This window comes from Bombina bombina, chromosome 1 (genome assembly GCF_027579735.1).
Source record: "Bombina bombina isolate aBomBom1 chromosome 1, aBomBom1.pri, whole genome shotgun sequence".
In the NCBI taxonomy this organism is placed as follows: Eukaryota; Metazoa; Chordata; class Amphibia; order Anura; family Bombinatoridae; genus Bombina; species Bombina bombina.
This window is the reverse complement of record NC_069499.1, coordinates 1,329,339,903-1,329,354,465: the sequence shown is the minus strand read 5'-3', so window position 1 is coordinate 1,329,354,465 and position 14,563 is coordinate 1,329,339,903. Positions and strand designations below refer to the sequence as shown.

General features: G+C 42.3%; 1 protein-coding gene across 1 annotated transcript in view; it reads left to right on the top strand.

Annotated features, from left to right (window-relative positions):
* The window catches only part of LOC128664603 (rho guanine nucleotide exchange factor 40), a 339,695-nt gene that overhangs the window by 212,213 nt on the left and 112,919 nt on the right, over positions 1 to 14,563 (top strand). Inside the window, exon 12 of the mRNA XM_053719420.1 lies at positions 1,709 to 1,900. Coding sequence (XP_053575395.1) covers positions 1,709 to 1,900 — 192 coding nt within the window. The remainder of the gene's footprint in view (positions 1 to 1,708; positions 1,901 to 14,563) is intronic.

Below are 14,563 nucleotides of genomic sequence, written 5' to 3'. Positions count from 1 at the left end.
CGTTTGCTACATTTCTGGAAACAAATATCTAAGCGACTTGTATGTATCCACGATTCTTTGTATCATGTCCATACTGCTTACATCCGAACACATTAATTTCTCATTTATGTCCAACATATGGAAGTCTGTTGTAAAGTCCACTTAGTACTACCTGGGTATACAGGTATAATTATACTGTATTGAAAGTAGACATCAAGTATCCCGGCTGACATTAAATTATGACGGGCAACGGAAATTACGAGGCTTGTCGTGAGAGGAAAAAGAGATAAAGAAAGAGAGAGATGAAAAGATAAAGAAAAAGATAAGAGTGGAAGGAAGGAGAGAGGTGGAAGGGAAGGGTTCTCATCAATGGAAGGGGGGGGAGGCTAGGCCATGTGTTTTCACTGAAAAGGGTAAGGTACCCATGGCTCATCTAATGAGTGGTCTCCAGATTTCTTTCATATATTCATGGATTTCAATTCTATCTTCCCTCATGTATCGAAATCTTTCTAATGACAAATGTCTATCTACTTGAGATTCCCAATCAGCAGTCTGAGGGATTCTATATGATTTCCAGTTTTTGGGAATGAGGGCTTTCGCACTGTTTAACATTATGTACAGGAGGTATTTTTTGGGTTTCTCTGTCAGTTTGGGCAGCCCATGGAACAGTAGAAGGTCTGGATTTCTGCGTAGTGTAATGTTTAGTTTAGAGTCAATAATATCCAGTACAGAACTCCAGAACGGAGTTATCAAATTACAGGTCCACCAAATATGGAGGATGGTCCCAACCTCCCCACAGCCCCTCCAGCACCTACCATCAGATCTCTTATATATTTTTTAAATCTTATCTGGTGTAAGATACCACCGGGATAAGTATTTATAGTTGGATTCTAGGGTTCTGGCCGAGATTGAAGCTTTGGTGTGATTGTGGTATATTTTCTGCCATTCGGTGTCTGTGAGTGGGCGGTCTAACTCACCGTTCCATTGTCTAACAGAGGTAGGTGTATAAAAATCCTTATGGGATGTCAGCAGCTTGTACATGATTGATATTAAATGTGAAGGAGCGTGGGTTAGCAAGCATAATGATTCTGACTGACTCAGTTGTCTAGAAATACTATCTGCCCCTTTATGTGTGGACACGTAGTGTTGGAGCTGTCTATGGAAAAACCACGATATGTTGAGACCCAACTCCGCCAATTCTCCCAAACTTTTAAGTTTTTTATTTGATAGTAGCCTATGAAACATGGTCTGATCTAACCGTGTCTTGTCAAGGGTCGGCTGGATGAATCATTTTTTATCAGATAGTGTTGTATGAGCGTAACTGTACTTTTAAATGTATTTATGTTGTTTTTTGCAACTTTTTTTAATGCACTACCCGCTACCCTGGTGAGCATAAAACTCAATTGTATTTACTTTCAACTTGTAAAACATGCAAAAATTTCCGTCATGCGCAAAAAACGGATATCGCTCGCGCACAACTTGTAATCTAGCCCTAAATTAATTATTGTCAGCTTTCACAGTATCGGTTCATCCAAGCGTGTGTGCTTTTTTGTATTTTAGGTATAAAACAAATTCTGTTTTATACTTTTTCATATCATAGTATCTGGATTACCTGTGAGTAGTAATCCTACATTTTTATTATGTTAATACCCAGTTTAACTAATTTAAGGGTAAATTCTGCTTTTTTTTCTGAAAAAGATTAAAGCTCATTTTATATTTTTGCTTTTAGGAATACTGCAGGAGGGCTCAGGAGATGATGCAGATCTCAGAAAAGTGGCAAAGCCTATCGTCCCCTGAGATTCAAAAGTACAGAGTGAAGCTGCAGAGGTGCAAGGACAAACTGGGAGATTTCTCGTGGAGGCTGGAAGAAGCCCGCACCAGGCTTGAGAAAACTGTGGTGTTGTATCAGTTTTTTGACAAGGTCAGTCTGAAAATAATTTGTAGTAGGGCTGCTGCATTCCTTGGGAATCCTTTCAATGTTACAAAAGTTATTTGTATTCTAAATAGTACTAAGTCAGAAGCTATTATCCATTATTTGTCTGGAATTTCCTTTAGCATAATGTATATTATATTTTTGAGGCATTTATCGTACACTAAAATTATTTTTCAAACTTACAATGTTCCCTATATGTATTCAATACAAAATAATTCCTAAGAAAACAGTTATATGGTCTTCTATGCAGTAACTATTTTACAGGTCTCAGGGCCCCATGCTGGATCTTACAGGAACTGCGGGTTTTGAGCAAGCACCCAATAGGTTCTGTTACTGTGAAGTTTTACTTTATTTTTCACAATAAAACAAAAATAAATTTGAAGCTATTTATTTTTTATGTTTCGTATCAATGCTAATTGTCTCACATTCTATTGTGACCACACATAAGAAGAATTCTGTACATCTGGGTTATTGCTTAATTATCCACTTGGAGAAGGCAAAAACTACTCAAGTGTTGATTTAATTATTTCGTTTGCCGTTCCTGTCATTTTCTAGCTTTTTAAAGAGGCAGCAAGCTCTAGATCCCTGCCACAATTTCTGAAAACAGAATAAGTATCTGTTTCTGCACCAAAATTTTCTACCTTTTTTCACCAGACCTATCAACTTCCTTGCTAACTCGTGTCACCATCTGTCTTACATTTCATCTTGTATGTTTTCTCATTACCTTAAGCTAAATCTTTCCAAAACGGAGCTTCTTGTCCCCCCCTTCTTTTAAAATCTCCACCCCCCCATATTTCTATAACTGTTGATAATAACATCATTACCCCAACCCGCATGTCTGATGTCTTGGGGTCACACTTGACTCAGATCTCTTTCACTCCTACCTCTCTTACCTTAAAAACATCTCCTTAATTCACCACTTCTTACACAAGATACAACTATCAATCTTTTAGATCAATCTTCTAACAATATTACCAACTGCATTAAAGTACTTAAAATGGCTAATGATTTCATTTGTGATGCAGTCTTTGACATCATCAATATTGATTTCAAAAATGTGTCCATTGCCATTTTCTTTAGGAGAGCTTTATGGCTTAAATCTTGGTCAGCTGACATGGTTTCTAAGAATAGGTTATTATCAGTCCCTTTTGAAGGGTAGATGCTTTTTGGATCAAAATTAGATTCTATTATCAAAACTGTCTCTTGGGTAAAGGGGGCTTTTCTTCCTCAGGACAAGAAATCTAAAGGGAAGTACAAACAAACCGTTTTTGTTTCTTTCACTCCCCTAGAGATCAAAAGTCCCCTCCAACCAGAAGTCTGAATCATCCAAACCTTCCTGGAAACCAGGATCTTCTTGGTCTAAAAACAAAATGACCAACTCAAATCTGCATGAACATCAGTCCCCCATGGGAATGGTTTCATCTGACCCACGTTCCATAGGATGCTGTAAAGGCAGATATTGGAATAGGTTGGATATGGTAATGATCCAACCTGTTCCAATATCTCAACAGGGTCGAGGTTTCTACTCCAACCTCTTCATTGTCTCAAAGAAGGAAATCACTTATCCTATTCTGGACATAAAAACGCTGAAAAAATTTGTTTGGGTACCCTCTTTCAAAATGGGAACGATCTGTGCCATCTTACCTCCAATTAAGGAGGGTCAATTTATGACAACTATAGATTTAATGGATGCATATTCTGATTCACAAGAATTGTTTCTAATGTTTGCTTTTCTCAAAAAGCATTACCAATTTGTGGCCCTCTCCTTCAGTCTGGCCACCACCCCTCGCATCTTCACAAAGGTTTTCTGGCTCTTAGCAGTGATCACAGCTCAGGGAATCTCTGTTGCTCCTTATATGGGCAATTTCTTTTTTAAAACACGATGAGTCCACGGACCATCTTAATTACTAATGGGATATTCACCTCCTGGTCAGCAGGAGGAGGCAAAGAGCACCAAAGCAGAGCTGTTAAATAGCTCCTCCCCTCCCACCCCAGTCATTCTCTTTGCCTATGTTAGTGATAGGAAGAGGTAAAGTGAGGTGTTAGTATAGATTCTTCAATCAAGAGTTTATTATTTTTAAAGTAGTGCAAGATTGTGCTGCTTTGTTCTAGGGTGTAGCCATAGTCCATATCAGTCTCTTCAGTAGAGCCTTGGTGGCTTTAGAGCAATGGGAACTTGTGGGACGTAATTCTCACTGCGCCTCCCATATTTCTTGCTGTCCTATATCCTTCAGTCTGAGGTAATCTTTAACTCAGCATTTTATTCTCCTCAGGTCGATGTGAGGGATATAGGACCTCTCAAAACTGAGAGCTGCCAGGCAGAAGTCAAGGTAAGTGCTACCTTAAGTTTTCTGGGAAAAGGACTCAGAAATTTTATAAGCACACTGGAACTTATAACATAAGGGGCTCTTTATTAATGTAGTGCTTTATGTTGGGACATTAAACATTTTTCAGGTGGGAAAAACTATTTGGGCAGTTTGATATGCAAGGGCACTAGGGCTAAGGGGTTATGCTGCAAGATCTCACGGATCTTTAATGGCTTCTGTGGTTTTCACTTGTTTGATAGAAAGGAAGCGTTATTTAGATCACACCCACGATGGGTGGTCCTTCTGGCTTTTGCGCGCCACTCCGTATCGCTTCAGTTATCAGAGAAGCTGTGGGAAGTGTGCAGTAGAAAAAATTCAGTCCTAGTATTTGACTGGTCTGTTCTGGAGTCGCATGGAGAACATGCGTTACTAGTACAGACACGGTCTTCTTGGTTATTTCAGCTGTTGTTGGCTTTTCTAACGAATCATCTGCAGACAGGGAAGTAGTCTTTTTTAAGGTTGTTTAAACTGCAGTTTGCAAAAAAGAAAAAGGACCATTTTGTATTTAAAGTGACTAACGTTTTTTTGAGTTAATATTTCCAAATAATTCTGATAATTTTTTGTTTTATTAATTGGAATATTGTGTGAAAGCATGGATCAAGGGGACTTGCAAGATGTCACCTGTGCTTTATGTTTTGATGCTAATGTGGAACCACCAATCCCTTTCTGTCCTTCATGTGTACAAAGGACTGTGAGTTATAGGGATAAGATTTTTTTCCAGAGCCAGTCTCTTCTAAGGCAGATGTTGTCCAAGAGTCTAATGATGAGGGTCAATATATGCCGCAGCTTACTCCCCAAGCATCCCAAACTTTATCGCCCGCACAAGCAGTGCCCTGCACCTCTGCTATAGCTCCTGCTGGAGTTACTTTAAAAGACATTGCTTCTCTCATGTCTTCTACAATTTCTGATGCATTATCTGCTTTCCCAATGTTGCAGGCAAGCGTAAGAGGAAAGCCAGACATTCAGTTAGTTCTGATGCAATTGTTGCAGTTTCGGAGGTACCCTCCCAAGACCATGAAGAGGAGGGTACTGCTGTTTCATGGGTGACATCTCAGATTCGGAGGGTTCATTGCCTCTGACAGACTCAGAGGTTGTAACTTTTAGGTTTAAGTTAGAACACCTCCGCCTGCTACTCAGGGAGGTTTTTGTTACTTTAGACGACTGTGACTCCACGGTTGTTGTGGCCCCTGCGAAGTCTAGTAAATTAGACAGATATTTTCAAGTTCCTTCGAACTCAGATGTATTTCCGGGTTCCAAAGCGAGCTTCGGAGATCGTTACTAAGGAGTGGGAGAGACCAGGCATCCCCTTTTCTCCCTCCCCTGTTTTTAAGAAGAAGTTTCCAATAGCTGACTTTAAGGAAGCTTGGCAAACAGTCCCTAAGGTGGAAGGAGCTGTTTCCACCTTAGCCAAGAGAGAACCACTATTCCAATAGATGATAGTTGTGCTTTCAAAGACCCTATGGACAAGAAGTTAGAGGGTCTACTTAAAAAAATTTATGTTCACCAGGGTCTGCTATTAAAGCCTGAGGCGTGCATTGCTACAGTCACTAGTTCAGCAGCATATTGGTTTAATGCTTTGTCCGAGTTTCTCAGGACTGAGACTTCTCTGGAGGAGATATAGAACAGGATAAATGCTCTGAAGCTAGCTAATGCTTTTATTGCGGACGCTTCTCTTCAAATTATCAAGCTGGCAGCTAAGCGTTCGGGTTTCTCTGCCCTAACCTGCAGAGCCTTATGGTTAAAACCTTGGTCTGCGGACGTGTCATCCAAATCTAAGCTTCTAGCGATCGCTTACAAGGGGAAGACCTTGTTTGGGCCTGGCCCGACGGAAATTATCTCTTATATTTCGGTAGGTAAGGGTCATCTCCTTCCTCAGGATAAGAGAAAAAAACAAAAGGGGTGACAGAGTCATTTTCGTTCCTTTTCGAAATTTCAAGGGAAATTCTTCCTCTTTCTCCTCTAAGCAAGAGCAATCTAAGCCTACATGGAGACCCAACCAGTCTTGGAACAAAGGTAAACAATCCAAGAAGCCTGCTATTGAATCCAAAACAGCATGAAGGACATGCCCCCGATCCGGGACCGGATCTGGTAGGGGGCAGACTTTCCTTCTTCGTTCAGGCTTGGGTTTGGGACGTTCAGGATCCCTGGGCAATAGAAATAGTGTCTCAGGAATACAAATTGGAGTTCAAAAGTTTTCCTCCCAGAGGCAGGTTTCTTCTTTCAAGATTAACTGCAGACCAGACAAAAAGAGAGGCGTTCTTACTTTGTGTAAGAGACCTCGTTGCCCTGGGGGTGATTGTTCCCGTCCCAGTACAGGAACAGCGTCAGGGTTTTTATTCCAATCTGTTCGTGGTTCCCAAAAAGGAGGGAACCTTCAGACCAATTTTAGATCTAAAGGGTCTAAACAAATTTCTCAGGGTTCCGTCCTTCAAGATGGAAGCTATTCGTTCCATTCTTCCCTTAATCCAGGAGGGTCAATTCATGACTACTGTGGATTTAAAGTCCCTATTCACAGGGATCATCACAAGTTCCTACGGTTTGCCTTCCAGGACAAACACTTTCAGTTCGTGGCTCTTCCTTTCGGCCTGGCCACTGCTCCCAGAATCTTCACAAAGTTGGCGGTACTTCAGTCACAGGGCATTGGGGTGGCACCTTATCTGGACGGCATTGTAGTCCAGGCACCATCTTTTCAACAAGCAAGATCCAACACAGAGTTAGTGTTATCTTTCCTGAGAAGTCACGGATGGAAGGTGAATTTGGGAAAGAGTTCCCTAGTTCCAGACACAAGGGTCACTTTCTTGGGAACCATAATAGACTCCTTGTCCATGAAAATTTTTCTGACAGAAGTCAGGAAGTCAAAGATTATAGATACTTGCCGAGTCCTTCAGTCCACACCTCGGCCGTCAGTGGCTCAGTGCATGGAGTTAATAGGGCTGATGGTGGCAGCAATGGATCATCATCCCATGTGCTCGTTTCCATCTCAGACCTCTGCAGTTATGCATGCTCAGGCAATGGAACGGAGATTATGCAGACTTGTCTCCTCAATTAATTCTGGAACAGGAGATAAGGGTACCTCAACAATGGTGGTTGTCTCTGGATTATCTCTCCCATGGAACCTGCTTTCACAGACCATCTTGGGTGATTGTGACAACAGACGCCAGCCTTCTGGGGTGGGGAGCAGTCTGGGGCTCCCTAAAGGCTCAGGGAATCTCAGAGTCTGTTCTCCCCATAAACATTCTGGAACTGAGAGCGATCTACAATGCTCTTCTGGCCTGGCCCCAGTTAGCCACGGTCCAGTTTATCAGGTTCCAGTTGGACAAAATAACTTCAGTGGCTTACATCAATCATCAGGGAGGAACGAGGAGTTCCTTAGCGATGAAGGAGGTATCCAAGATAATTCAGTGGGTGGAGGCTCATTCTTGCCGTCTGTCGGCTATCCACATTCCAGGGGTGGACAACTGGGAGGCGGACTTCCTGAGCAGGCAGACATTTCATCCGGGGGAGTGGGAACTCCACTTTAATTCATCAAAGTTTAGAAGGCAGCCGTTTTGATTAAAAACTTACCTTCTTTTTTTTTTTCATACCCAGAGCAGCTTCCCTCACCCGGAGATCCTCTCTTCACATCAATGAATAATCCAGCTTCCTCCAATCACGGCATGGACTCAGGCAATGACTACCCTGGGGGGAAAGCACTGATTGGAGGAAGCTGGATTAGTCATTGATGACGTGTGAAGAGAGGATCTCCGGGTGGGGGAAGCTGCTCTGGCTGTGCAAAGAGAGGTAAGTTTTTAATCAAAACGGCTGCTTTGTAAACTATTATGAAAGAAAGTGCCCCTGTTTTTAATAGTATTTCTCCAACATTGGTGTGTCCGGTCCACGGCGTCATCCTTACTTGTGGGAATATCTCTTCCCCAACAGGAAATGGCAAAGAGTCCCAGCAAAGCTGGCCATATAGTCCCTCCTAGGCTCCGCCCACCCCAGTCATTCTCTTTGCCGTTGCACAGGCAACATCTCCACGGAGATGGTTAAGAGTATGTGGTGTTTAGTTGTAGTTTTTTATTCTACTATCAAGAGTTTGTTATTTTAAAATAGTGCTGGTATGTACTATTTACTCTGAAACAGAAAAAGATGAAGAATTCTGTTTGTGAGAGGAAGATGATTTTAGCAGACAGTAACTAAAATCGTTTGCTGTTTCCACATAGGACTGTTGAGATGAAGTAACTTCAGTTGGGGGAAACAGTTAGCAGACTTTTCTGCTTAAGGTATGACTAGCCATATTTCTAACAAGACTGTGTAATGCTGGAAGGCTGTCATTTCCCCTCATGGGGACCGGTAAGCCATTTTCTTAGTCTCAAACAGAATAAAGGGCTTAATATGGGCTATAAAACTGGTAGACACTTTTATGGGCAAAATCGATTGCTTTATTTGGGCATTTTATACATGTTTATGCTTGTTATTCACACTTATAAACTTGGGGAACGTTTTTTAACGTCAGGCACTGTGTTAGACACCTTTCCAGTCAGGAAGGGCCTTCCCAGTTGTAGGCTGAACCTCATTTTCGCGCCATTACTGCGCAGTTACTTTTGAGAGCAAGACATGCAGATGCATGTGTGAGGATCTGAAAGTAGTTGGAAAAGTTCCTAGAAGGCTTCATTTGGTATCGTATTCTCCCCTGGGTTTGGTAGAGTCGCAGCAAAGGCTGTAGCCGGGACTGTAGAGGGGTTAAAACTGTAACCGGCTCCGGTTTCGTTATTTTAAGGGTGAAAGCTCTGAAAATTGGTGTGCAATACTTTTAATGCTTTAAGACACTGTGGTGAAAATTTGGTAAATTTTGAACAATTCCTTCATACTTTTTCACATATTCAGTAATAAAGTGTGCTCTGTTTAAAATTTAAAGAGACAGTAACGTTTTTGTTTTAAAACGGTTTTTGTGCTTTATTGACAAGTTTAAGCCTGTTTAACATGTCTGTACCTTCAGATAAGCTATGTTCTATATGTATGAAAGTCAATGTGTCTCCCCCTTCAAAATTATGTGATAATTGTGCCATAGCGTCCAAACAAAGTAAGGACAGTACTGCCACAGATAGTAAAATTGCCCAAGATGTTTCATCAGATGAAGGGAGTAGACATAGTTCTACATCATCTCCTTCTGTGTCTATGCCAGTTTTGCCCACGCAGGAGGCCCCTAGTACTTCTAGCGCGCCAATGCTTATTACTATGCAGCAATTGACGGCAGTAATGGATAACTCCATAGCAAATATTTTATCCAAAATGCCTGCATATCAGAGAAAGCGCGATTGTTCTGTTTTAAACACTGAAGAGCAGGAGGGCGCTGATGATAATTGCTCTGTCATACCCTCACACCAATCTGAAGGGGCCATGAGGGAGGTTTTGTCAGATGGGGAAATTTCAGATTCAGGAAAAATTTCTCAACAGGCTGAACCTGATGTTGTGACATGTAAATTTGAGCGTCTCCGTGCACTGCTTAAGGAGGTGTTATCTACTCTGGATGATTGTGACAACCTGGTCATTCCAGAAAAATTATGCAAGATGGACAAGTTTCTAGAGGTTCCGGTGCACCCCGACGCTTTTCCTATACCCAAGCGGGTGGCGGACATAGTGAATAAGGAGTGGGAGAAGCCCGGCATACCTTTTGTCCCCCCTCCTATATTTAAGAAATTATTTCCTATGGTCGACCCCAGAAAGGACTTATGGCAGACAGTCCCTAAGGTCGAGGGGTCAGTTTCTACTCTAAACAAGCGCACTACTATTCCTATCGAGGATAATTGTGCTTTTAAAGATCCTATGGATAAAAAATTGGAGGGTTTGCTTAAAAAGATTTTTGTACAGCAAGGTTACCTTCTGCAACCCACTTCGTGCATTGTTCCTGTCACTACAGCAGCGTGGTTCTGGTTCGAGGAACTAGAAAAGTCGCTCAGTAGAGAGACTCCATATGAGGAGGTTATGGACAGAGTTCACGCACTTAAGTTGGCTAATTCTTTTATTTTAGATGCCGCTTTGCAATTAGCTAGATTAGCGGCGAAAAATTCAGGGTTTGCAATTGTGGCGCGCAGAGCGCTTTGGCTAAAGTCTTGGTCAGCGGATGTATCATCCAAGACAAAATTGCTTAATATTCCCTTCAAGGGTAAAACTCTCTTTGGGCCAGAATTGAAAGAGATTATCTCAGACATCACTGGGGGAAAGAGCCACGCCCTCCCACAAGATAGGCCTTTCAAAGCCAAGAATAATTCTAATTTTCGTTCCTTTCGTAATTTCAGGAACGGACCGGCCTCTAATTCTGCATCCTCTAATCAAGAGGGTAATGCTTCACAAACCAGCCTGGATACCGATGCAAGGCTGGAACAAGGGTAAGCAGGCCAAGAAGCCTGCTGCTGCTAACAAAACAGCATGAAGGAGTAGCCCCCGATCCAGGACCGGATCTAGTAGGGGGCAGACTCTCTCTCTTTGCTCAGGCTTGGGCAAGAGATGTTCAGGATCCCTGGACACTAGAAATAGTTTCTCAGGGTTATCTTCTGGAATTCAAGGAACTACCCCCAAGGGGAAGGTTCCACATGTCTCACTTATCCTCAAACCAAATAAAGAGACAGGCATTCTTATATTGTGTAGAAGACCTGTTAAAGATGGGAGTGATACACCCAGTTCCATCGGCGGAACAAGGAATGGGATTTTACTCAAATCTGTTTGTAGTTCCCAAGAAAGAGGGAACTTTCAGACCAATTCTGGATTTAAAGATCCTAAACAAATTTCTCAGAGTACCATCGTTCAAAATGGAAACCATTCGAACGATTCTACCTACAATCCAGGAAGGTCAATTTATGACTACCGTGGATCTAAAGGATGCGTATCTTCATATTCCTATCCACAGAGAACATCATCAGTTCCTAAGGTTCGCCTTTCTGGACAAACATTACCAGTTTGTGGCCCTCCCATTCGGGTTAGCCACTGCTCCAAGGATTTTCACAAAGGTACTAGGGTCCCTTCTAGCGGTTCTAAGACCAAGGGGCATTGCAGTAGTACCGTACTTGGACGACATTCTAATACAAGCGTCGTCTCTTTCAAAGGCAAAGGCTCACACAGACATCGTTCTGGCCTTTCTCAGATCTCACGGATGGAAGGTGAACATAGAAAAAAGTTCCCTGTCTCTTTCGACAAGAGTTCCCTTCTTGGGAACAATAATAGATTCTTTAGAAATGAGGATTTTCCTGACAGAAGTCTGAAAGTCAAAACTTCTAAACGCTTGTCAAGTTCTTCATTCTATTCCTCGTCCTTCCGTAGCTCAGTGCATGGAAGTAGTAGGGTTGATGGTTGCAGCAATGGACATAGTTCCTTTTGCGCGAATTCATCTAAGACCATTACAACTGTGCATGCTGAAACAGTGGAATGGGGACTATACAGATTTGTCTCCAGTGATTCAAGTAGATCAGAAGACCAGAGACTCACTCCGTTGGTGGCTAACCCTGGACCACCTGTCCCAGGGAATGAGCTTCCGCAGACCAGAGTGGGTCATCGTCACGACCGACGCCAGTCTAGTGGGCTGGGGCGCGGTCTGGGAATCCCTGAAAGCTCAGGGACTTTGGTCTCGGGAAGAGTCTCTCCTCCCGATAAACATTCTGGAACTAAGAGCCATATTCAATGCTCTCAGGGCTTGGCCTCAACTAGCAAAGGCCAGATTCATAAGATTCCAATCAGACAACATGACGACTGTTGCTTATATCAATCATCAGGGGGGGAACAAGGAGTTCCCTGGCGATGAGAGAAGTGACCAAAATAATAGAATGGGCAGAGGATCACTCCTGCCACCTATCTGCGATCCACATCCCAGGAGTGGAAAACTGGGAGGCAGATTATCTGAGTCGTCAGACATTCCATCCGGGGGAGTGGGAACTTCACCCGGAGATCTTTGCCCAATTAACTCAATTATGGGGCATTCCAGACATGGATCTGATGGCGTCTCGTCAGAACTTCAAGTTTCCTTGCTACGGGTCCAGATCCAGGGATCCCTGGACCTTCATCCTAGCTTATGTGTTTCCACCGTTTCCTCTCATTCCCATGTTGGTTGCCAGGATCAAGCAGGAGAGGGCCTAGGTGCTCTTGATAGCTCCTGCGTGGCCACGCAAGACTTGGTATGCAGACCTGGTGAATATGTCATCGGTTCCACCATGGAAGCTACCTTTGAGACAGGACCTTCTTGTACAGGGTCCATTCGAACATCCAAATCTGGTCTCCCTCCAGCTGACGGCTTGGAAATTGAACGCTTGATTCTATCAAAGCGTGGGTTTTCAGATTCTGTGATAGATACTCTGGTTCAAGCCAGAAAACCGGTAACTAGAAAAATTTACCATAAAATATGGAAAAGATATATCTGCTGGTGTGAATCCAAGGGATTCCCATGGAATAAGATCAAAATTCCTAAGATCCTTTCCTTTCTACAAGAAGGTTTGGATAAAGGATTATCAGCGAGTTCTCTGAAGGGACAGATTTCTGCTTTATCTGTCTTACTACACAAACGACTGGCAGCTGTGCCAGATGTTCAAGCATTTGTTCAGGCTCTGGTTAGGATCAAGCCTGTTTACAGACCTTTGACTCCTCCCTTGAGTTTAAATCTAGTTCTTTCAGTTCTCCAAGGGGTTCCGTTTGAACCTTTACATTCCATAGATATTAAGTTGTTATCTTGGAAAGTTTTGTTTTTGGTTGCTATTTCTTCTGCTAGAAGAGTTTCTGAGTTATCTGCTCTGCAGTGTACTCCACCCTATCTGGTGTTCCATTCAGATAAGGTTGTTTTGCGGACGGCAGCCTCCTGAAAGAATCACAGCTCACTCTACTAGGGCTGTGGCTTCCACATGGGCCTTCAAGAATGAGGCTTCTGTTGATCAGATATGTAAGGCAGCGACTTGGTCTTCACTGCACACTTTTGCCAAATTTTACAAATTTGATACTTTTGCTTCTTCGGAGGCTATTTTTGGGAGAAAGGTTTTGCAAGCCGTGGTGCCTTCTGTTTAGGTAACCTGATTTGCTCCCTCCCTTCATCCGTGTCCTAAAGCTTTGGTTTTGGTTCCCACAAGTAAGGATGACGCCGTGGACCGGACACACCAATGTTGGAGAAAACAGAATTTATGGGTTTTTTTTAATCAGGTCTGATGAATTATTTTCTCTAACTACAGTCACCACGGCACCCTATGGTTTCTCCTATTTTTTCCTCCTGTCCGTCGGTCGAATGACTGGGGTGGGCGGAGCCTAGGAGGGACTATATGGCCAGCTTTGCTGGGACTCTTTGCCATTTCCTGTTGGGGAAGAGATATTCCCACAAGTAAGGATGACGCCGTGGACCGGACACACCGTTGGAGAAAGTAATTTATCAGGTAAGCATAAATTCTGTTTTTTAAGAAACGGGCTTTCATTCATTAAAGTTTACCTTCACTTTAATTTGTTAATTGCTGACATGATACAAGCCCCAGTGATGATCTGAGTAGATGCTGTATTTAAAATGTGGGTGCACTGAGAATATCTAGTTATGCTTCACATGCACGTGTAGAGAGAAATGTTAACACTAAAACAGTGATAACATTTACTAGAAGCATTTATGCTAATAAGTATATTGCAAATAAGTTTCTATTCAAAGATTTAATTAATCTATGTGCATTTCAATTTTGACTGTAATGTCCCTTTAAGCTGTTTTGAGGCTTGTTAGACATCACCCCTTTCATACCACTTGCAGCTCTGTAAAATGCTGTCATTTAAAGTTGAATAAAGGGATTAGTCCTTGCGCACGCATAGAAGTGTCACGTGCTGTCACCAACCAGCATTCCATGCAAGTGGGCAAAAATGCATAAATGAGGACATTGGACTGTGTGTGTGATTTTTTTTTTTTTTTTTGTTTTGTTTCTGCAGTCATTTGGGTTGTGGAACAGTGCAATACTGCACACCACAAACTACCTGTTTAGTTAAGTTTTAATTATTACAACTTGGATGCATGATATAAGCATATCAAGAGCTAGATGCCCTTACATCAGACAACTTACTGTTATAAAAGCATACTTATAGAGACCAGCAACAGATCAGCTCCTTACTCAAAATATTTTATAAAGAATGAGTTTATCAGTTTGCCCTATGTTATAGCCATATTCTATTTTCTTCCATTTCACTTGTGTGCACTGAAAAATACCAATGGCCACAGCATACCAGCCTTAAAGGGCCAGTCATATCCAAAAAAACTTTCATGTTTCAAATAGGGCATGTAATTTTAAACAACTTTCCAATTTACTTT